This window comes from Rhinopithecus roxellana, chromosome 17 (genome assembly GCF_007565055.1).
Source record: "Rhinopithecus roxellana isolate Shanxi Qingling chromosome 17, ASM756505v1, whole genome shotgun sequence".
Classification (NCBI taxonomy): Eukaryota; Metazoa; Chordata; class Mammalia; order Primates; family Cercopithecidae; genus Rhinopithecus; species Rhinopithecus roxellana.
The window spans coordinates 69,780,976-69,797,732 of record NC_044565.1 but is presented as its reverse complement, the minus strand read 5'-3'; the positions used below and the strand labels follow the sequence as shown (position 1 = coordinate 69,797,732).

Here is a 16,757-nt window from a genome sequence, read left to right as displayed (position 1 = left end):
AGATTTCAGACTTTTCTCTACATCCGTAACTAAGTGGATGTTTAACCAGATGAAGACAAAAATGAACTCAGGGATTTTCCCTACTGAATGTCTGTAAATGCACCATGTTAAAAATAAAAACTAATGATCACCCCATTTTCCATTCCTTTGTAGTGAAAACATTGTTCAATCCAGCCCCTGCCATTGCTGACCTGGATCCCCGGTTCTACACCCTTTCAGATGTGTTCTGCTGCAATGAAAGTGAGGTAAGGGTGAATTGCTTTGCTCGTTCTATGAGAAACCAAACGTTCGTGCAAGTGGGTAAAGCAAAGGGGCAGAACTAACCACATCAATTTGATGACGTGAATTCTCAGGCATGGTGAAAACGGATTTTTTCAGTTTACTGAGGTGTGGAGAAAAGGAAATTAGTAAATCCTAGGGGAAAAAAAAGGATTCTCTGAGTCACTTCCATATTCTGGCACTTATCAAACCTCAGTTAATTTTAGTCCCTTCCTTGCCCTCACACTACTGGTGTTTTGTTTTCTTTTCTAATTATTTCATATTCTGAGGACTATATTAAAGTTGCCAGGTTTAGCAAGTAAAAATGCAGGATGTCCAGTTAAATTTGAATTTCAGATGGATAATAAATAACATACCTAACAAGTTTATACTGTAAAATTACCTGTCATTTATCTTAAATTCAAATTTAACTGAGCTTCCTGTATTTTATCTGGCAACCCTAATTAGTGTACAACTCCTGGAAGATCTGCTACATTCTGTAGCAAAGACCCTGTGTCATGATGTATCATCTGAACAGACTATCAACTGGTACAATAAGAAAAGATATTGTACCATCCTTTCTTAAATATTGTTAGGAAGAAAATTTCAATATTTCTGCTTTTTTATATGCCAGCCAGCATTAGAACAGAGCTCTTGCCTGTCAGTGGGATGCAGCTATACACATCGGTGAATGCAACATGGAGAGAAAGAAATGAATGAACCATAATAGTTAAATTTCCACTTTTTGTTTTTGAAACAGGAACTCATTGTGTCACCCAGGTTGGAATGCGGTGGTGTCATCATGGCTCACTGCAGCCTCTACCTCCCAGGTTTAAGCAGTCCACCCGCCTCAACCTCCCAAGTTGCTGGGACCACCATGCTTGGCTAATTTTTTTATTTTGTGTAGAGACATGATTTCGCCATGTTGCCTAGACTAATCTCAAATTCCTGGGCTAAATCATTCCTCCTGCCTCAGCCTCCCAAAGTACTGGGATTACAAGCATGAGCCACTGCACCCAGCCTAATTTTCCATCTGGTTTAAAGGCTGAATAAAGGCTTTTAGGATTTCTTGACCTGCTTTCTTGATAATTTCATCTCTCAAAACATAGAGGAAACAAGAAAGAAGACTGCTACAAGGAAACTAATTTTAACAAACCACAATAGGTTATGCAATATTTTTGAGCAACCACCATGCTAGGAAGAAGGAATTGTGGGAAAAATGACCATTTCACAATAAGAGGTTAGAGTACCCTCAACTGCCAAACTGGCCTAAATTTTCCTGCTACATACTTGAAGAGCACTCTATTTATTACTCAAATGCTCATCACACCTCAAATTACTTATTCATTTCTTCTGTCTTCTCCATTAAATTACAAGTTCTATGAGGTCAGAGACATCTGTCTTATTCACTGTTGTATCCCTGATGGCTATCCCTGTGTATATAGTTATCTATTGCTGCATAATAAACTACCTCCAAAATGTACTGGCTTACAACAGCAATAATTATTTATTGTCACTCCCAGTTTTTGTGTGTCAGGAATTCACCCAGGGGATAGCATGATTTGACTCTCCTGCACAATGCCCCAGGCTTCAGTTGGAAGACGCAAAAGCTGGAAGTTTTCTTCACTCACATGCTTGACAGTTGATGCTGGCTTTCAGCTGGGGGCATAATGAGGTTGTTGGCCGGAACACGTAAATATGGCCTCTATGTGTGACTTGGGCTTCCTCCTAGTATGGTAGCTGGGTTTCAGGATCCAGCTTCCCGAGAGAAGGAGACACCTGACAGAAGCCATGCTGGCTTTTGTGAGTTAGCTTCAGAAGGAACAGGGCATCACTTCTGACTCATTCTATTGGTTTAAGCAGGAAGGTCCACCCTAGTACCCCACCCCTTACTAGAAGATTGTCATTGGCACAGTGTAAAACCAGGATTTGTGATATGATATAGGTTAATACAGTTATCTTTGGAAAATAACATCTGCTACACTGTACCTGCACATAGCTGGCACTTAGTAAATGCTTATGAAATAAATAAATGAAAGAACTCTGGTGTTTAAGGAAATTGGTCTCAGAAACTTAATGGAAGAAAGAAAAACATTAAAAGCTTAATGTTCTGGGGCCAGGCGCAGTGGCTCACACCTGTAATCCCAGCACTTTTGGGAGGCCGAGGTGGGCAGATCATGAGGTCAGGAGCTCAAGACCAGCCTGGCCAACATGGTGAAACCCCGTCTCTACTAAAAATACAAAAATTAGCTGGGCGTGGTGGCATGCACCTGTAATCCCAGTTACTGAGGAGGCTGAGGCAGGAGAATTGCTTGAACCACAACCTAGGAGGCGAAGGTTGCAGTGAGCCAAGATCGCGCCACTGCACTTCAGCCTGGGCTACAGAGAGACTCTGTCTCAAAACAAAAAAAGTTTAATGTTCTTATTGATGAACTCTAATCACAGCAATAATGTAAATTCATGCTTATGATACTCTGCTCCAAACACAAACCATTGATATGTAAATATTAATGAAGACAATGAAAAGATACTCACAAGCTCTAAAACAAGATAAATAACTCCACAGATCAGAAATGGAACAGCCTCACAGAGCATTCCGCCCTTGATATGCTGGCTGTACACCAACCCCAGAAACAGGCAGAGGTGGTAGGAAGTTCACCCACTGTGGGTCATGGACACTAAAAGTGTGCCACTTATAGGTGACTGGAGCCGAGCCCACGGATGGAAACCATACATGCTAGGCTGTGGCTCCCCTGCTAACAGTAAAAGGTGGAGGAACCTACTACCCCTGCTGCCTGAAGCGTATTTAAGGCTCCCAGCCTGAGGAGCTAGCAGGACAGAGACACAGCCTCTGACCAAGAAGTAAACTAAGCCAACCACTGACTTAGTGACTGGACTGGCAGTAGCTCCAGAAACAGCAGAGCAAGAACTCCCTATTGCCAATATAATACCTGGTTCTGGTTTAGAGACTCTTGTGTGCCTGGCAGAAGCTACTATAAAACCACTGAGGGCCAGGCACGGTGGCTCACACCTGTAATCCCAGCACTTTGGGAGGCCGAGGCGGGTGGATCATGAGGTCAGGAGATGGAGACCATCCTGGCCAACATGGTGAAACCCTATCTCTACTAAAAGTACAAAAATTAGCCGGGTGCGATGGCATGCGCCTGTAGTCCCAGCTACTCAGGAGGCTGAAGCAGGAGAATCGTGTGAACCCGGGAGGCAGAGGTTGTAGTGAGCTGAGATCTCCCCACTGCACTTCAGCCTGGATGACAGAGCAAGACTCTTGTCTCAAAACAAAAACAAAACAAAACAAAAAACACTGAAAAGCAGGCGTCAACCAGGTGGGAGCTGAGGTGTGACAGCTTTCCAACTCACAGTGAGCAAAGTGAGCCTGCAGATGAAAAACATAATGCTACAAAGTTCACGCAGCACAATCAGCAACCTACAGATGAATTTGCCCAAGATGAAATTCATATAATAAAACTCAGCCGGCACGGTGGCTCATACCTGTAATCCCAGTGCTTTGGGAGGCCAAGGCAGTTGAATCACATGAACCCAGGAGTTTGAGACCAGCCTGGGGAACATAGTGAGACCTCATCCTGTCTCTACAAAAATAAAAGATGAGCTGTGTGTGGTGGGGCATGCCTGGAGTCCCAGTATGTGGGAGGCTGAGGCAAAAGGATTGCTTGAGCTCAAGAATTTGAGGCTGGAGTGAGCTATGATCATGCCACAGCACTCCAGCTGGAGTAATAGAGCAAGATACTGTCTCTAAATAAATAAACAAGGCAAAAAATACTTTAAAATAGTGTAATTAAGATTAACATTCATTATGAAAGAAGAAAAAATTTTGTGAAAGAAACACAGAATTGAAGCAACAACATGCGAATATGAAAAACAACCAATTAGAAGTCATGAAAACCTAAATAGTCATGGAAACGTTTTTAAATCACTCGGTAGAAAAATAAACATTAGAATGGAATAAAAAATTAGTATATTGAAGGAGAAATTGGGAGAAAAATACAGATCTTGTTGAAAGCTCCCTCATTTTACAGATCGTAATTGATGTGGGGAAGGTCACAGACTGAGTGAGTAGGCGAGGTCTCCTGAATGCCAGGGCGTTGCTTTTTCTGCTACCTGTCAGTACCTCTCCTAATCTGCTTCCATCTTCTCTGGCAAAAACAAACGAAAGAAACGAGTAGTCTGCAAACATGGAAAGCAAAAACTGGAAATTTGAGAAGAGGGGTTATGGCCCAAGAGAGGCTTGGAAGAATTATGTCCTTAGGTGCCAAACTTACACGTGCAATTTATACCAAAATCATTGGCAGTGGCCCTTTCCTTTCTCCTTTCCTGCCTCCCCTCCAACCCTCCTTTTTTTTTTTTTTTTTTTTTGATAGAATTTCCTTTGTTGCCCCTAACTCTTTATTAAAATTATTATATGTGCAGAAAAGCTGAATGAACAACTACCTTTCACCTAAACATTTGTTAACATTTTGCTATATTTGCTTTTCCTCTTCCCTGTGTGTACTTAGTTTTGTTTTTGTTGAAACGTAAGTGGAAAAAAAGTATTTTGTTGTTGAGAATAAGTTGCAGACAACATGATACCTCACCCCAAATACTTCGGCATACATCTCCTAAGAGGAACCACAGTACCATTATCACACCTAAGAAGATTGTCAGTAATTCCTTACTATCATCTAATATCCAAGCCACATTCAAATTTCCCCAGTCGTCCCAAGAATGTCTTTTATAGATTGTTTTTGTCATCACTGTTACTGCTTTATTTTCCTGTACCAGTATCCATCAAGGTTCCCATTGCATTGGTTGTTACAAAAAAGAAGGGAGACATTTTCTAGAAAAACAGATCTGGAAGTGGATCCAGGTTACTTATTTTCACCACTGTTTCTGTTGACTTTTGTGTATTCCAGGCTGAGATTTTAACTGGCCTCACAGTGGACAGCGCTGCAGATGCTGGGGAGGCTGCATTAGTGCTCTTGAAAAGGGGCTGCCAGGTGGTAATCATTACCTTAGGGGCTGAGGGATGTGTGGTGCTGTCACAGACAGAACCTGAACCAAAGCACATTCCCACAGAGAAAGTCAAGGCTGTGGATACCACGGTAAGTTTTAAAATTTAAGAATCATGTTTAGCCCTTGAAAATTGTTACTTAGTAACTAATTAGATGCTGCACCTGAATTTTTGGATAATGAAATAAAGGCCTAGTAAGTGATATGGTGAAAGAGAAGAACAACCAGGCAGGGGAACTGTGTTTTAATCCCTCTCTAACTCTCTGTGGGACTTCATCCAAGCAACTTGACCTCTCTGAGACGTTGTTTCCTCATTCATAAAATCAGAATAGCAGTAAAATTATACCTGTATTACCTATATCCATTCATTTATCCAGTCATTCATTCAACAAGGAGGGATTTGTGGAATACCTATTATGTCCCAGATATATGATAGTTGCTGGGGATATAGCAATAAATAAGGCAAAGTCTCTGCCCTCGTAGGGCTTAGATTCTAGACAGTGAACAAGTAGCTGTGTCTTACAAGCTTCTCATGTGAAATGAACAACAAGGAGCACTGGTTAAGCAGCGATCATTCTTTTAACCAACAAATTCTAGCAGCTAACATTTACTGCATGCTTGCCGTGTCTCTTTTGCATACATCTCATTTAATCTTTAAACAATTCTATGGGACAGGTATTATTTCCATTTTGCAGATGAAGAAACTTATACAGGATCACATTGCTGGTAGGTAACAGAGCTGGAGATTTGAAACTAGGCATATGGACTCCACACAGACATGTTTTGTGTAAGGTACTGTGCTAAGGACCAGTGTGCTAGGTGAACAAGCCATGGCTACAGAGTAGGAATGAAAAGGAAACAAGTTAGAAAAAAGACTCATGGTTCCCCTAAAGCTAGGGAAACACAAATTGTTTGTTTATTGTTAGAATTCAGAAGAGCTTGCCAGGCGCCACTTCATGCCTGTAATCCCAGCACTTTGGGAGGCTGAGGTGGGCGGATCACGAGGTCAAGAGATTGAGAACATCCTGGCCAACATGGTGAAACCCCGTCTTTACTAAAAATACAAAACTTAGCTGGGCATGGTGGTGCACACCTGTAGTCCCAGCTACTTGGGAGGCTGAGGCAGGAGAATCACTTGAACCCAGGAGGCGGAGGTTGCAGTGAGCCGAGATTGCACAGCTGCACTCTAGCCTGGTGACAGAGCAAGACTCCGTCTCAAAAAAAAAAAAAAAAAAAAAAAAAAACAGAATTCAGGAGAGCGGACTAGAAAAGTAAGTAAACTAGACTTGAGGAAGAATAAACATTTTAGGGTTTTTATTTAGAAGAAACTGATAGATAATTATTCATAAAATATATTTTGGTTTGTTTTTATGCTTAGAAGCGACTTCAAAATGTGGGTCATTATGGAAAAAGAAGGCTGAGGGGATCTGATGAAGTTTTGGATGTGAATATACACTGAAAAATATTCAAGTGCAAGAAATGGTTATGTGACATGAAATTAACATCCTGGTTGCCTTTCAAAATGTGCTTTACCAGGTATTTGATAAAGTGTGCTTGGTGTTGCTATTGTCTTCATATTTAGTCGTTTCTGAAACTATTAGTTTATTTTCTGTTTGTCAAGGACAAGAACCTGTATTTGAGGGGATCCTTAGTTCTGAAATCGATCCTCCATTAGACTAACACTACTTTAAGTCCTGACCTAAAGTGAAAAGACTCTGTGCATCTCCTGCTAAAAGTGAAATGAGAGTTCCTCAAAGACCTACGTAGATGCACAGAAGTAGCTCAGCCCTTATTCTCAGTGTCCATGTTAGTTACTACCCCTTTGGGTTGTAAGCACCAGAAGCACAACTCAGGCTTATGCAGGAAAAAGAATTTATTTGTTGCATATAATTGCAAAGTGTAAAGATATGGCAGAATGCAGAGGTTGAACGGTGTCATCCAGGCAAGTCAGGTCACTTGCTCGCTGGCTCCCTCCCTGTCAGCTCTGCCCTCCTCATAGTGGGCTGGAGCTCAGGTGGGTCCACTCCCTGCCCACACTGTGCCTCATGTCATGTCCCTGTCCCTGGTTTCAGATTCAAATCACTCTTATCAGAGGATAGGGAAGTGGATGCTGACAAGAAAACAGTAGAATGTCTAGTGTGTTTTAATATATCTAGAGATTTTTCATTTTCTTGCAGAATTTGAAGATGAACTATTAATTAGTACATAGGAAACTAAGGAAAATGTTTAAGTAAAGCAAATTTTCCCTTCTAGGTCATCTAGAACCTAAGGGGAAAAAGTATGATGAAGTGAATATAATCTTTGTACATGACGTGGCTATAAATGCTATAAATGCATAGTCATAACAATGTAAATGCCAATTCTAGATTTAACCAAAAATGGAGATTAGAATAATATTGTGAAGATGGGAGGATAAAGTAAGTGTGCATTTGCACACGGGGGGACATAAAACTAAATGCTCATCTTCCATAATTGGAACTCAAGAGATAATATCTAAAATTGACTTTTTTTTTTTTTTTTTTTTTGAGACAGGTTCTTACTCTGTTGCCTAGACTGGAGTGCAGTGGCTCCATCTTGGCTCACTACAACCTTTGCCTCCCAGGATCAGGTGATCATCCTACCTCAGTCTCCTAAGTATCTGGGACTACAGGTACACGCTACCATGCCTGGCTAATTTTTATATTTTTAGCAGAGACAGGGTTTCGCCACATTGCCCAAGATGGTCTCAAACTTCTGGGCTCAAGCAATCCGCCCACCTCAGCCTCCTAGAGTGCTAGGATTATAGGCAGTGAGCCACCGTGCGCAACCCTAAAGCTGGTTTTCTAAAAGCAGTATAAGTTTATTGCCAGAAACATCAGATAATTACCAGAAGAAACCACTAAAAGAATTTAAAGTATTTGCCTCATGAAAATGGGAATGGAGAGAGATTGGGCATTTATACTTAAACCTTACATGAGTCCACAAAAACTTGTATGTGAATGTTCATAGCAGCATTATTCATAATAGCCAAAAATTGGAAAGAACCCAATGTTTATCAGCAGATGATGGATAAACAAATTGTGGTATATCCATACAATGGAATATTATTCAGCCATTAAAAAGAATACTGATATATACAACAACATGGATGAAGCTCCAAAGCATTATGCTAAGTGAAAGAAGCTAGATACAAAGGATTATATATTATATGATTCCATTTAAATGAAATATTCAGAATAGATCAATCCATAGATACAGAGCATAGATGGATGGTTGCCAGGGACTAGAGGGAGGAGGAATGGGGAGAAACTGCCTAATGGGTAAGGAGTTTTACTTTAGAGTAATGGAAATGTTTTGAAACTAGATAAGAAGTTGGTGATTGTACGACATTGTGAGGATACTAAATGCCCTGAGTTATTTATGTTAAAATAGGTAAATTGTTAAATAATTATTTTTTAAAAGGAATGAAGTACTGATTCATGCTATGACATGGATGCACCTTGAAAACATACTACTAAGTAAAAGAAGCCAGGCATAAGAGGTCACAAATTATGATTTTATTTCTATGAAATATCCAGAATAGGTATTATAAATCCATAGAGACAGGAAGTCAACTGATGGTTGCTGGGAGGGGATGGAGAGTGACCACTAATGAGTATGGAGTTCCTCTTTGGGGTGATGAAAATGTTCTGGCATCAGTGGTAATAGTTGGACAAGCTTGTAGATAATAGTAAAGAACACTAAAGCATACCCTTTTAAAGAGTGAATTTTATGATGCATGAATTATATTTCAAACAACAACGAAAAAGCTCCACCTAAGCAATTCACTCATGAATGGATATTCGTGATAAAGACTCTCCACTAAATTGCCCTACTGAACATATGTAAGTGGACTCTCGGCATCCCCCAGGTGGAGCAGCAGTGACACTGACAGGAACCAGGGTAGTGATTTTCTGGGTCTACAATCTTCCTCATTTTTTATGCTATCTTCGTCCTCTCATCCAGCACTTTCATTATTAAAATTCTTACCTGTTCTGCACACAGCTGTGCAGCCTCTTCGTAAATCTGATAAAGAGAAGATAATTCACGTAGCGAGTGAGAAGCTCCTAGGGAGGCATTTTCTTCTGAACAAATGGGCTCTCTCACTTTTCTGTGAGGAGGGTATTACTTGCTCTCAGTCGGTATGTAACCTTCTCGCTTTTCTCTTCCTCCTAATCCCTTATTAAAAAGTCAGGGGTGACATGGATAGTGGAAACATCTTTAGTTTGTTGGCATGTTGTCCACTCGAGGCAGACAGCCTGCCCTAGAAGAAGCCATTTCCCGTTCTACGTCAGTGCTTCTGCAGACTGCTATATTCAGTTTTGCCTCACTGTTAATAGTTGAATATATCACTTCTATTTTTACATCTGTTTTTCCCGTTGTACTAGAGTGAGATGGTGGCAGTAGCTGCAGATGTCCTCAGCTCAGTTTGGAAGACATGACAGATGTGTCTTTTCTCCCATTTCTACATGTTATCTGAATCTCAGCCTCCAAATGACAGAGCGTGCATGTCCGCCCTCTGTTCTTCCACCCTGAATGTTAGGGGGTTTGCCTGCTTGCGTTTGGGATTGCACTAAGCACTCCATAGTCAGAGACACACACCTAAGCATAGTATATTTTAGGATTATTGTGCTACTGTGATATATTATAACATTAGTTATCCCTGACTTATAAGCGCTGAAATTCTTGACATATAAATTGCTTTTCTTTATGTAAATGGTTAAGTCCTGGAATCTACAATAACACTCTCAAGAATTTAGTCCATAGGCTAAATCTGTCTTCTCAAGAATCACTCACTCTGTAATAATGCATGGGTATGTAAGTAAGCTGAGAACAAACAAAAGCCAGGGGCACAGGAAATACATCTTTCCTGTTCTTTATTCTCCTTTCTATCCTTCACATTTGAGTCCTGTAGTGTTCAGAGTTGCTGATGAGGCAGTAGGCAGTGGCAGCCAGCTGCATGGGTGTCCCATAACTACTCAGGGCTTGAGAGTTAACTCTAAATTAGGATTGCACCAGTAAGAAGTAGAGATAATTTCTGTTAAAGTTTGCACGGAAGCACTTTCTTAGGATGAGGTGATTGCTGGGGCTGGCTGGTTACTCACAGGTTTCCCAGGTGACCCCTTGTATTCCTCTCATCCTGGGTTCTGGCCCACAGCCATCCCAGCTGTCTCAAGGATAGGGTTAATGGATCAACCTCTTAGGCCCCATCCAGTCTGACAGTTCAATCTTTGAAAACCTAGCATCTGAGGGGCCATTACTCCCGACTTGGTGTGACCTTGCCTCCGCCCTACATTCTCCTCTCCCCACCCTTGTCACTTCCACCAGTGGAAAGTCAAACTAATATTACAAAATGTACTTAGAACTAATGAATTGAGGTGATCTCAAGAGGTGTTTCTCAACGCAGGCAACCTGAGGCCCTGTTCCCTGCTTAGCCATAGTCCTGCTGGGAGGACTGAATACTCAGCAGTTCTTGCATGAGTACTGCCAGTAATAGTCTCTGTGACTCTCCTTGAACTGTGTTTCCCCAGCAGACTACTCTTCTTCTTCTCATCTCCTTCTTTCTGATCAACATATACTTTCTTTGCATGTGGTAGTTAGTTGAATTTCTGAGGGGATTTGTGGCTCAGAAGCCATTTTGTCCTTGAATAGAGACTTTGCACATTTCTGTCCAGAAGCTTCTGTTATAGCCAAGATGTTTTGGTGTCCCTTATTGTTGATTGGCAATACTTGAGAAAGGGCTGGGTGAGTAAAATAATACGGTTTAAAAAATGGTCAAATCTTAGCTGCTAAAGAGGTAACTGTAAAGTAATAAGGCTAATTTTGAACTGCTCTGTCAAATTTTTTATCCAAGAACTGACTGTTGTTTCCTTCAAACCTTGACTTTAAGAGACTTACTCTGATACAACTACTACTCGAAGTGCCTTTGGAAATCCTCTCTCAGAATTGTCTTGAGAGCCTTCATTATCACCTTTATTCCACTAATCACTTTTTCTACTTGTGAAATTAATACGTACTTCAGTGTTCTAGTGTTCAAGGGGGGAAGGAGAGCAGCAACACAGAAAGGTATAAAGAAGAAAGTCAAGTATCCATGATCCTTCCACTTAAAAGTGACTTTGTTAACCTTTGGGTGTAAATCCTTCCAGATTTTTTTCTATGCATAGTCATACACTTTTGAATATCTACTTACAGACAATTTGAACATTTGCAATATTATAGGATTAATATGTGTAATTGCACATATTACAACCAGAAAATTACAACTACAAAATAGTGTAAATACAACTAACAAAATCAAGTATTTCTCTAGAATAATATAAATAGGCAAGTCACTGAAGAAGAAATATGAAAAAAATAAATGAGGCAATGCTTAACCTCATTAGAAGTCAGGAATATACACATTAACATAACAGTGAGGTCCTCTTTATTGCCCATAAGGTTGGCCAAAATTAAAATTTGAGAATGTTTAAGTCCAAGTAGATCACAAAACAAATATTATACAGTCACGTAATTATGGTGGGAATGTAAATTTCTACAGTGTTTCCAGAGGGGCAATTTGACAGTACTAATCTTTTTTTTTTTTTTTCTTTTTGAGATGAAGTTTTCCTCTGGTTGACCAGGCTGGAGTGCAATGGCTCAATCTCAGCTTGCCGCAACCTCTGCCTCCCCAGTTCAAGTGATTCTCCTGCCTCAGCCTCCCAAGTAGCTGGGATTATAGGCATGCGCCACCACTCCCTGCTAATTTTTTGTATTTAATAGACACAAGGTTTCACCATGTTGGTCTGGCTGGTCTTGAACTCCTGACCTCAGATGATCCACCCACCTTGGCCTCCCAAAGTGCTGGGATTACAGGCGTGAACCACCACACCCAGCTGACAGTACTAATCTTTAAAATATACTTTCCCTTTGAAAATAGTAAATCTTGGCTAAGCATGCTGGCTCACACCTGTAATCCAAGCACTTTGGGAGGCTGAGGCAGGAGGATTACTTGAGGCCCAGAATTCAAGACCAGCCTGGGCAACACAGCAAGACCCTGTCTCTATAAAAAAAAAAAAAAGAAAGAAAGACAGAAAATAGTAAATCTCCTTCTAAGAGTCTGTCCTACAAAAATGCTCACATACACGAATATTTGTACAAGAATGTTTAATTCAACTTTGTTTGCAATAACCAAAAATTGAGGTGTGTCTTCCTAATCATCAATAGAAAAAGGGTAAATATTAATAATAATGTAGTGCCATTTACTTGAAAGTAACTCTCTAGCTATCTCTAAGTAAATGCATATTTTAAAATCTGGAAAGAACCTCACTAGCTGTTATGATCATTATTCATGGGAAGGGGAATAGGCTGGGGAGAAGGTGTTATAAAGGGGGACTTCTGTCTACTCCATACTCTACTGAATTATTTGAGTTTTTCCATAAGCCTGTATTTTTCATGTATTACTTTATAATTTGAAATAAATATGACTTTGGGACATGGCCAAAAGCTGTTTGGAGCCATATCTAGCAAGTAAGATCGGTACCATTTCTCTGAGGGTGTACTGGGCATTATCCTCACAAAGAACCTCTCAAGCAGTTCATAATCTTCATATAACTGGGCCAAGGAGCCCCTTGACGTAGGATAACCTCTGAATGGATAGACTCCTGGTGCGAAAAAACATAGATCTCCATTACCTTCCTATTGAGGGCACTTAAGGCTCCTTCAGTCTGGTTAGTTTATTATATACTTTGACAGGTTTTTTTTCTTAATCTTTTTAAAGAAATCATTCCTCAGAAAACATGTTATTTTATACAGTTCTTCTTGGAAATACCAGAATAAATGTCAAAGCATCACTGTTTCTGATCATCATTCAAATGTACAGCAGATCTTCAGACAAATATTCCTCATGTTCAGGTTTTCTGAATGAATGAATCTGCTTATAGATTTCCATTTAACTCTTCAACCCTCAGTCTCACAATTAATCATACCTTGAGTGATCTCAACTCTGGCTTTTGCCACATTGCTTGGTCTTCAGTTGATGGATTATCTGGAGTTGTAAAAGGGACCAGCCAATAGGTGACGTCTCATGTTTAGGTATTTGGTAGTTCACGTACTTCATCTCCCATTTGAAACAGTCGTGAATGGAATGGCTCATGAGAGATGGAGGAACATGTAACACCATGCTGTGGACTGAGTTGCATTCCCACCAAAATTCATGTTGAAGCCCTAACCCCCAATGTGACTGTATTTGAAGATAGGGAAAGAAAGCCATGGTTAAATGAGGTCATAAGGGTAGGGTCCTGGTTCGATGGGATTAGCATCCTTATAAGGAAAGACACCAGAGAGCTCGCTCTCTCGCTCTCTCCCTTTTTTTCTCTCTCTCTCCTCTGCGTGCACACAGAGTCATGTGAGCACACAGCAAGATGGTGGCCACCTACAAGCCAAGAAAAGAGGCCTCAGAATGAAACCTACTTTGCCAGTACCTTGATCTTGGACTTCCCAGCCTCCAGAACTGTGAGAAATAAATTTCTATTGTTTAGGCTGTTCAGTCCATGTTATTTTGTTATAGCAGCCCTAGGAGCCTAATACATACACGGAGTCAAGTGAATGTGCTTCAGAAGTGACCTGAAGTGAATGCTAGAAAATTGGCTGTTCTGTAAGGAGAAAATAATCCAAAGCAAACTAAGAGGACTGGCCTAAATCATCATTTTGGTGAAATATCTCAAGGGTTTTTGCATATGGTTTAACTAGTAGTCATCAGTCCCAGTGGCTAAGAGCAGATGATGGCCTGAGTTCTAACCCTGATTTAGCCATTAACCAGTGGTGCTGCTTTGGGCAAATGATTTCTTATGTTAGGGGCTCAGGTTGTTCACCCAAGCATGATGTGTCTGGTGTGGCTGATCTCTGAGGCACCTCTGACCTCTGAAATTCCTTAGTTCATTAGCCTCTGAAATTAGATTCTTTGGGGACATGAGGATTCTTTAGGCTAACAATAAAAGCTGGACACCACTCTGTGCCAGGCGTCATGCTGGACTCTATGCATTATTTCACATCCTCAGAACAACCTGCAGGATGAGTTTTTGACTATTTGAGGGAGGAGGCAACTATGGTTCTCAAAGGTTACTTGGCCTGCCCAAGGGCCTACAGCTGGTAAGTTGGCAGAGCCAGGATTGATTTTAAGTTGGTCGGTCTGCCTATCTGTCTGTCTCCAACACCCATGGACTTGCTACCTCACTCACCACACTGTCTTTTGATTTGGCGACAGTCTGCCTACCCTTCACTCTCTCTTATTTGACTTTCCAGCACTGACTTTCCTTGTCACTTCTCATGATACAGGCTTCTTTTCTGCAGATCTTCAGAAGCGGCCAGATCTTGAAAAGGCCTTGCTTACTTTGTACAGTACACTGCAGCCTCATTTAAATGAAATAATCCATGTATACCCTGAGAACAGTACCTAGCACATGTAAGCACTCAGTATGTGTTAGTTCTCACTAGTACATCCCTGTATATCTGATTGTTCACTTTACCACTTTATGGATCATTTGGGTACCAGGTAGCGTAGACCAGGAGCTTGTATCACCCACCATTAAGCAGAATGAATATTCTCTTGGCTCTGTACATTAGTACAGTGTACCATGATGCAACTCCAGCTTCTTCCTACCATGGTAAGGAGCAGGACCACATGGTGATATGGTTTGGCTCTGTGTCCCCACCCAAATCTCATCTCAAATTGTAATCCCCAGGTGTCAAGGGAGGGACCTGGTGGGAGGTGACTGGATTATGAGGGCACTTTTTCCCATGCTATTCTTGTGATAGTGAGTGAGTTCTCACGAGATCTGATGGTTTTATAAGGGGCTCTTCTCCCTTCCCTTCACACGCTCTATCTCACCTGCTGCCATGTAAGATGTGCCTACTTGTCACTTGTCATGATACAGGCATCTATAATTGCTCCTTTTCTGTAGATCTTCAGAAGCTGCCAGATCTTGAAAAGGCCTTGCTTACTTTGTACAGTACACTGCAGCCTCATTTAAATGAAATAATCCTTGTATACACTGAGAACAGTGCTTCCTTCCACCGTGATTGTAAGTTTCCTGAGGCCTCGCCAGCCATGCGGAACTATGAGTCAGTTAAACCTCTTTTCTTGATAAATTACTCACTCTTGGGTATTTATAGCAGTGTGAAAATGGACTAATACACATGGACAGTGATTTGCAGGATCATGCCCATTCCAGACAGCAAAGGTTCTGGAACAACTCATGTTCTTTCATTCTCATCATTGAATGATCAAACCTGGAGGAGAGGTGCACTACTCTCAGAGACTATAACCAAATCATTTTTTCTTTAAATTTATTTAAGTAGGGGCTAAACTATAAAGGTTAGTGAAAATGTGATTCTTATTTTATAACATTCACAAACTAGCTTTTTAGTTGAGGCAACCTCCTCAACTAAAGGTTCGTCCTTAAGGTTCATCTCAGAGAGTTCTCTTTGGGCAACCCCACTGCTTAGTACAATGCTTGGCATATAATAACAGGCCCTCTGCAAATAATAAAAGAGTTCTAGTTCCTTCTGGGAAAGTAACTAGTTTGAGTGTTAAGAGTCGCTTACCCTCCCTGAGCCTTAGTTTTCTCAGGGGACTAGGGGATCAATTGGATTTCTTACATTCTTTAGGTTCTACATTTAAGATGCCCAGGGAAACAATAATCTTAGATATAAATGCCCCCTATAAATGATTTGCAAACAGAATAATTACCCGGTTTTCCATTTTTAAACATATCCTTAGATTGTTTTATCTACAGTCATACAAAGGCCAGGCCAAAAAAACTAAGTTACAGAGAGTGCACAACATCTCTGAAATCGTCATCATAGAATAAAGAAAACCCAAATGAAGTTCCGAAATAGCCCTGTTAACCTTAGAAGTGATATTAGTAAAACTCTGCAGACTCTGGTGGTTAGAAAAAATGAAGAAGACAAAAAGAAGTTCACTGACTGTAAGGAAAGGACAGAGGACAAGGTAATTGCAGAAGAGATGGATAGACAAGGCACAAGACATCTGTCATGCCCAGGGGGCCATATTAGCTCTATTACATTACTTCCACATCAACAGATCACCTCATTTATTAGCTAATCAGGCAGAATTCAATATTTTAAATTATCTTTCTTAATCCTGCATGTGATCAGTTGAATACCCAGGGCTCCAGAAATCTAATTGTACCTGCTTACCAGAAATGTCATCTTCACTTTGAGGAATTGAACCAGGGCCAAATCTAAGGCTGTTTTCTCCATTTTCCCAAGGTACTGTCCCACGGTCAGACCTGGACATGCGTGTACATGTGACTACCGCCCAACAGCTTAGGGGCTCCCTGAGGAGATGTGGGCCCCTGGCCCTGCTTCAGAACTCAAATATGGCCAGGGACTGAAAGAGGAATATGGTAGTAGAGAAGAGGGGTATGGAAGTGGATGTAGAGTACAGAAAAGGAACTGTT

The 16,757-nt window shown here is 40.8% G+C and overlaps 1 protein-coding gene across 5 annotated transcripts in view; it reads left to right on the top strand.

The window, feature by feature from the left end:
- Positions 1-16,757, top strand: part of RBKS (ribokinase) — a 108,868-nt gene that overhangs the window by 57,708 nt on the left and 34,403 nt on the right. For 4 of the 5 annotated variants that reach the window (XM_010371188.2, XM_010371184.2, XM_010371189.2 and 1 more), the window contains 2 exons: positions 154-245; positions 5,184-5,372. In XM_010371188.2, the coding sequence (XP_010369490.1) occupies positions 154-245; positions 5,184-5,372 (281 nt within the window). Of the gene's footprint in view, positions 1-153; positions 246-5,183; positions 5,373-6,658; positions 6,824-16,757 lie in introns of those variants that run through there. The other variant, XM_010371186.2, reaches the window with a different exon arrangement.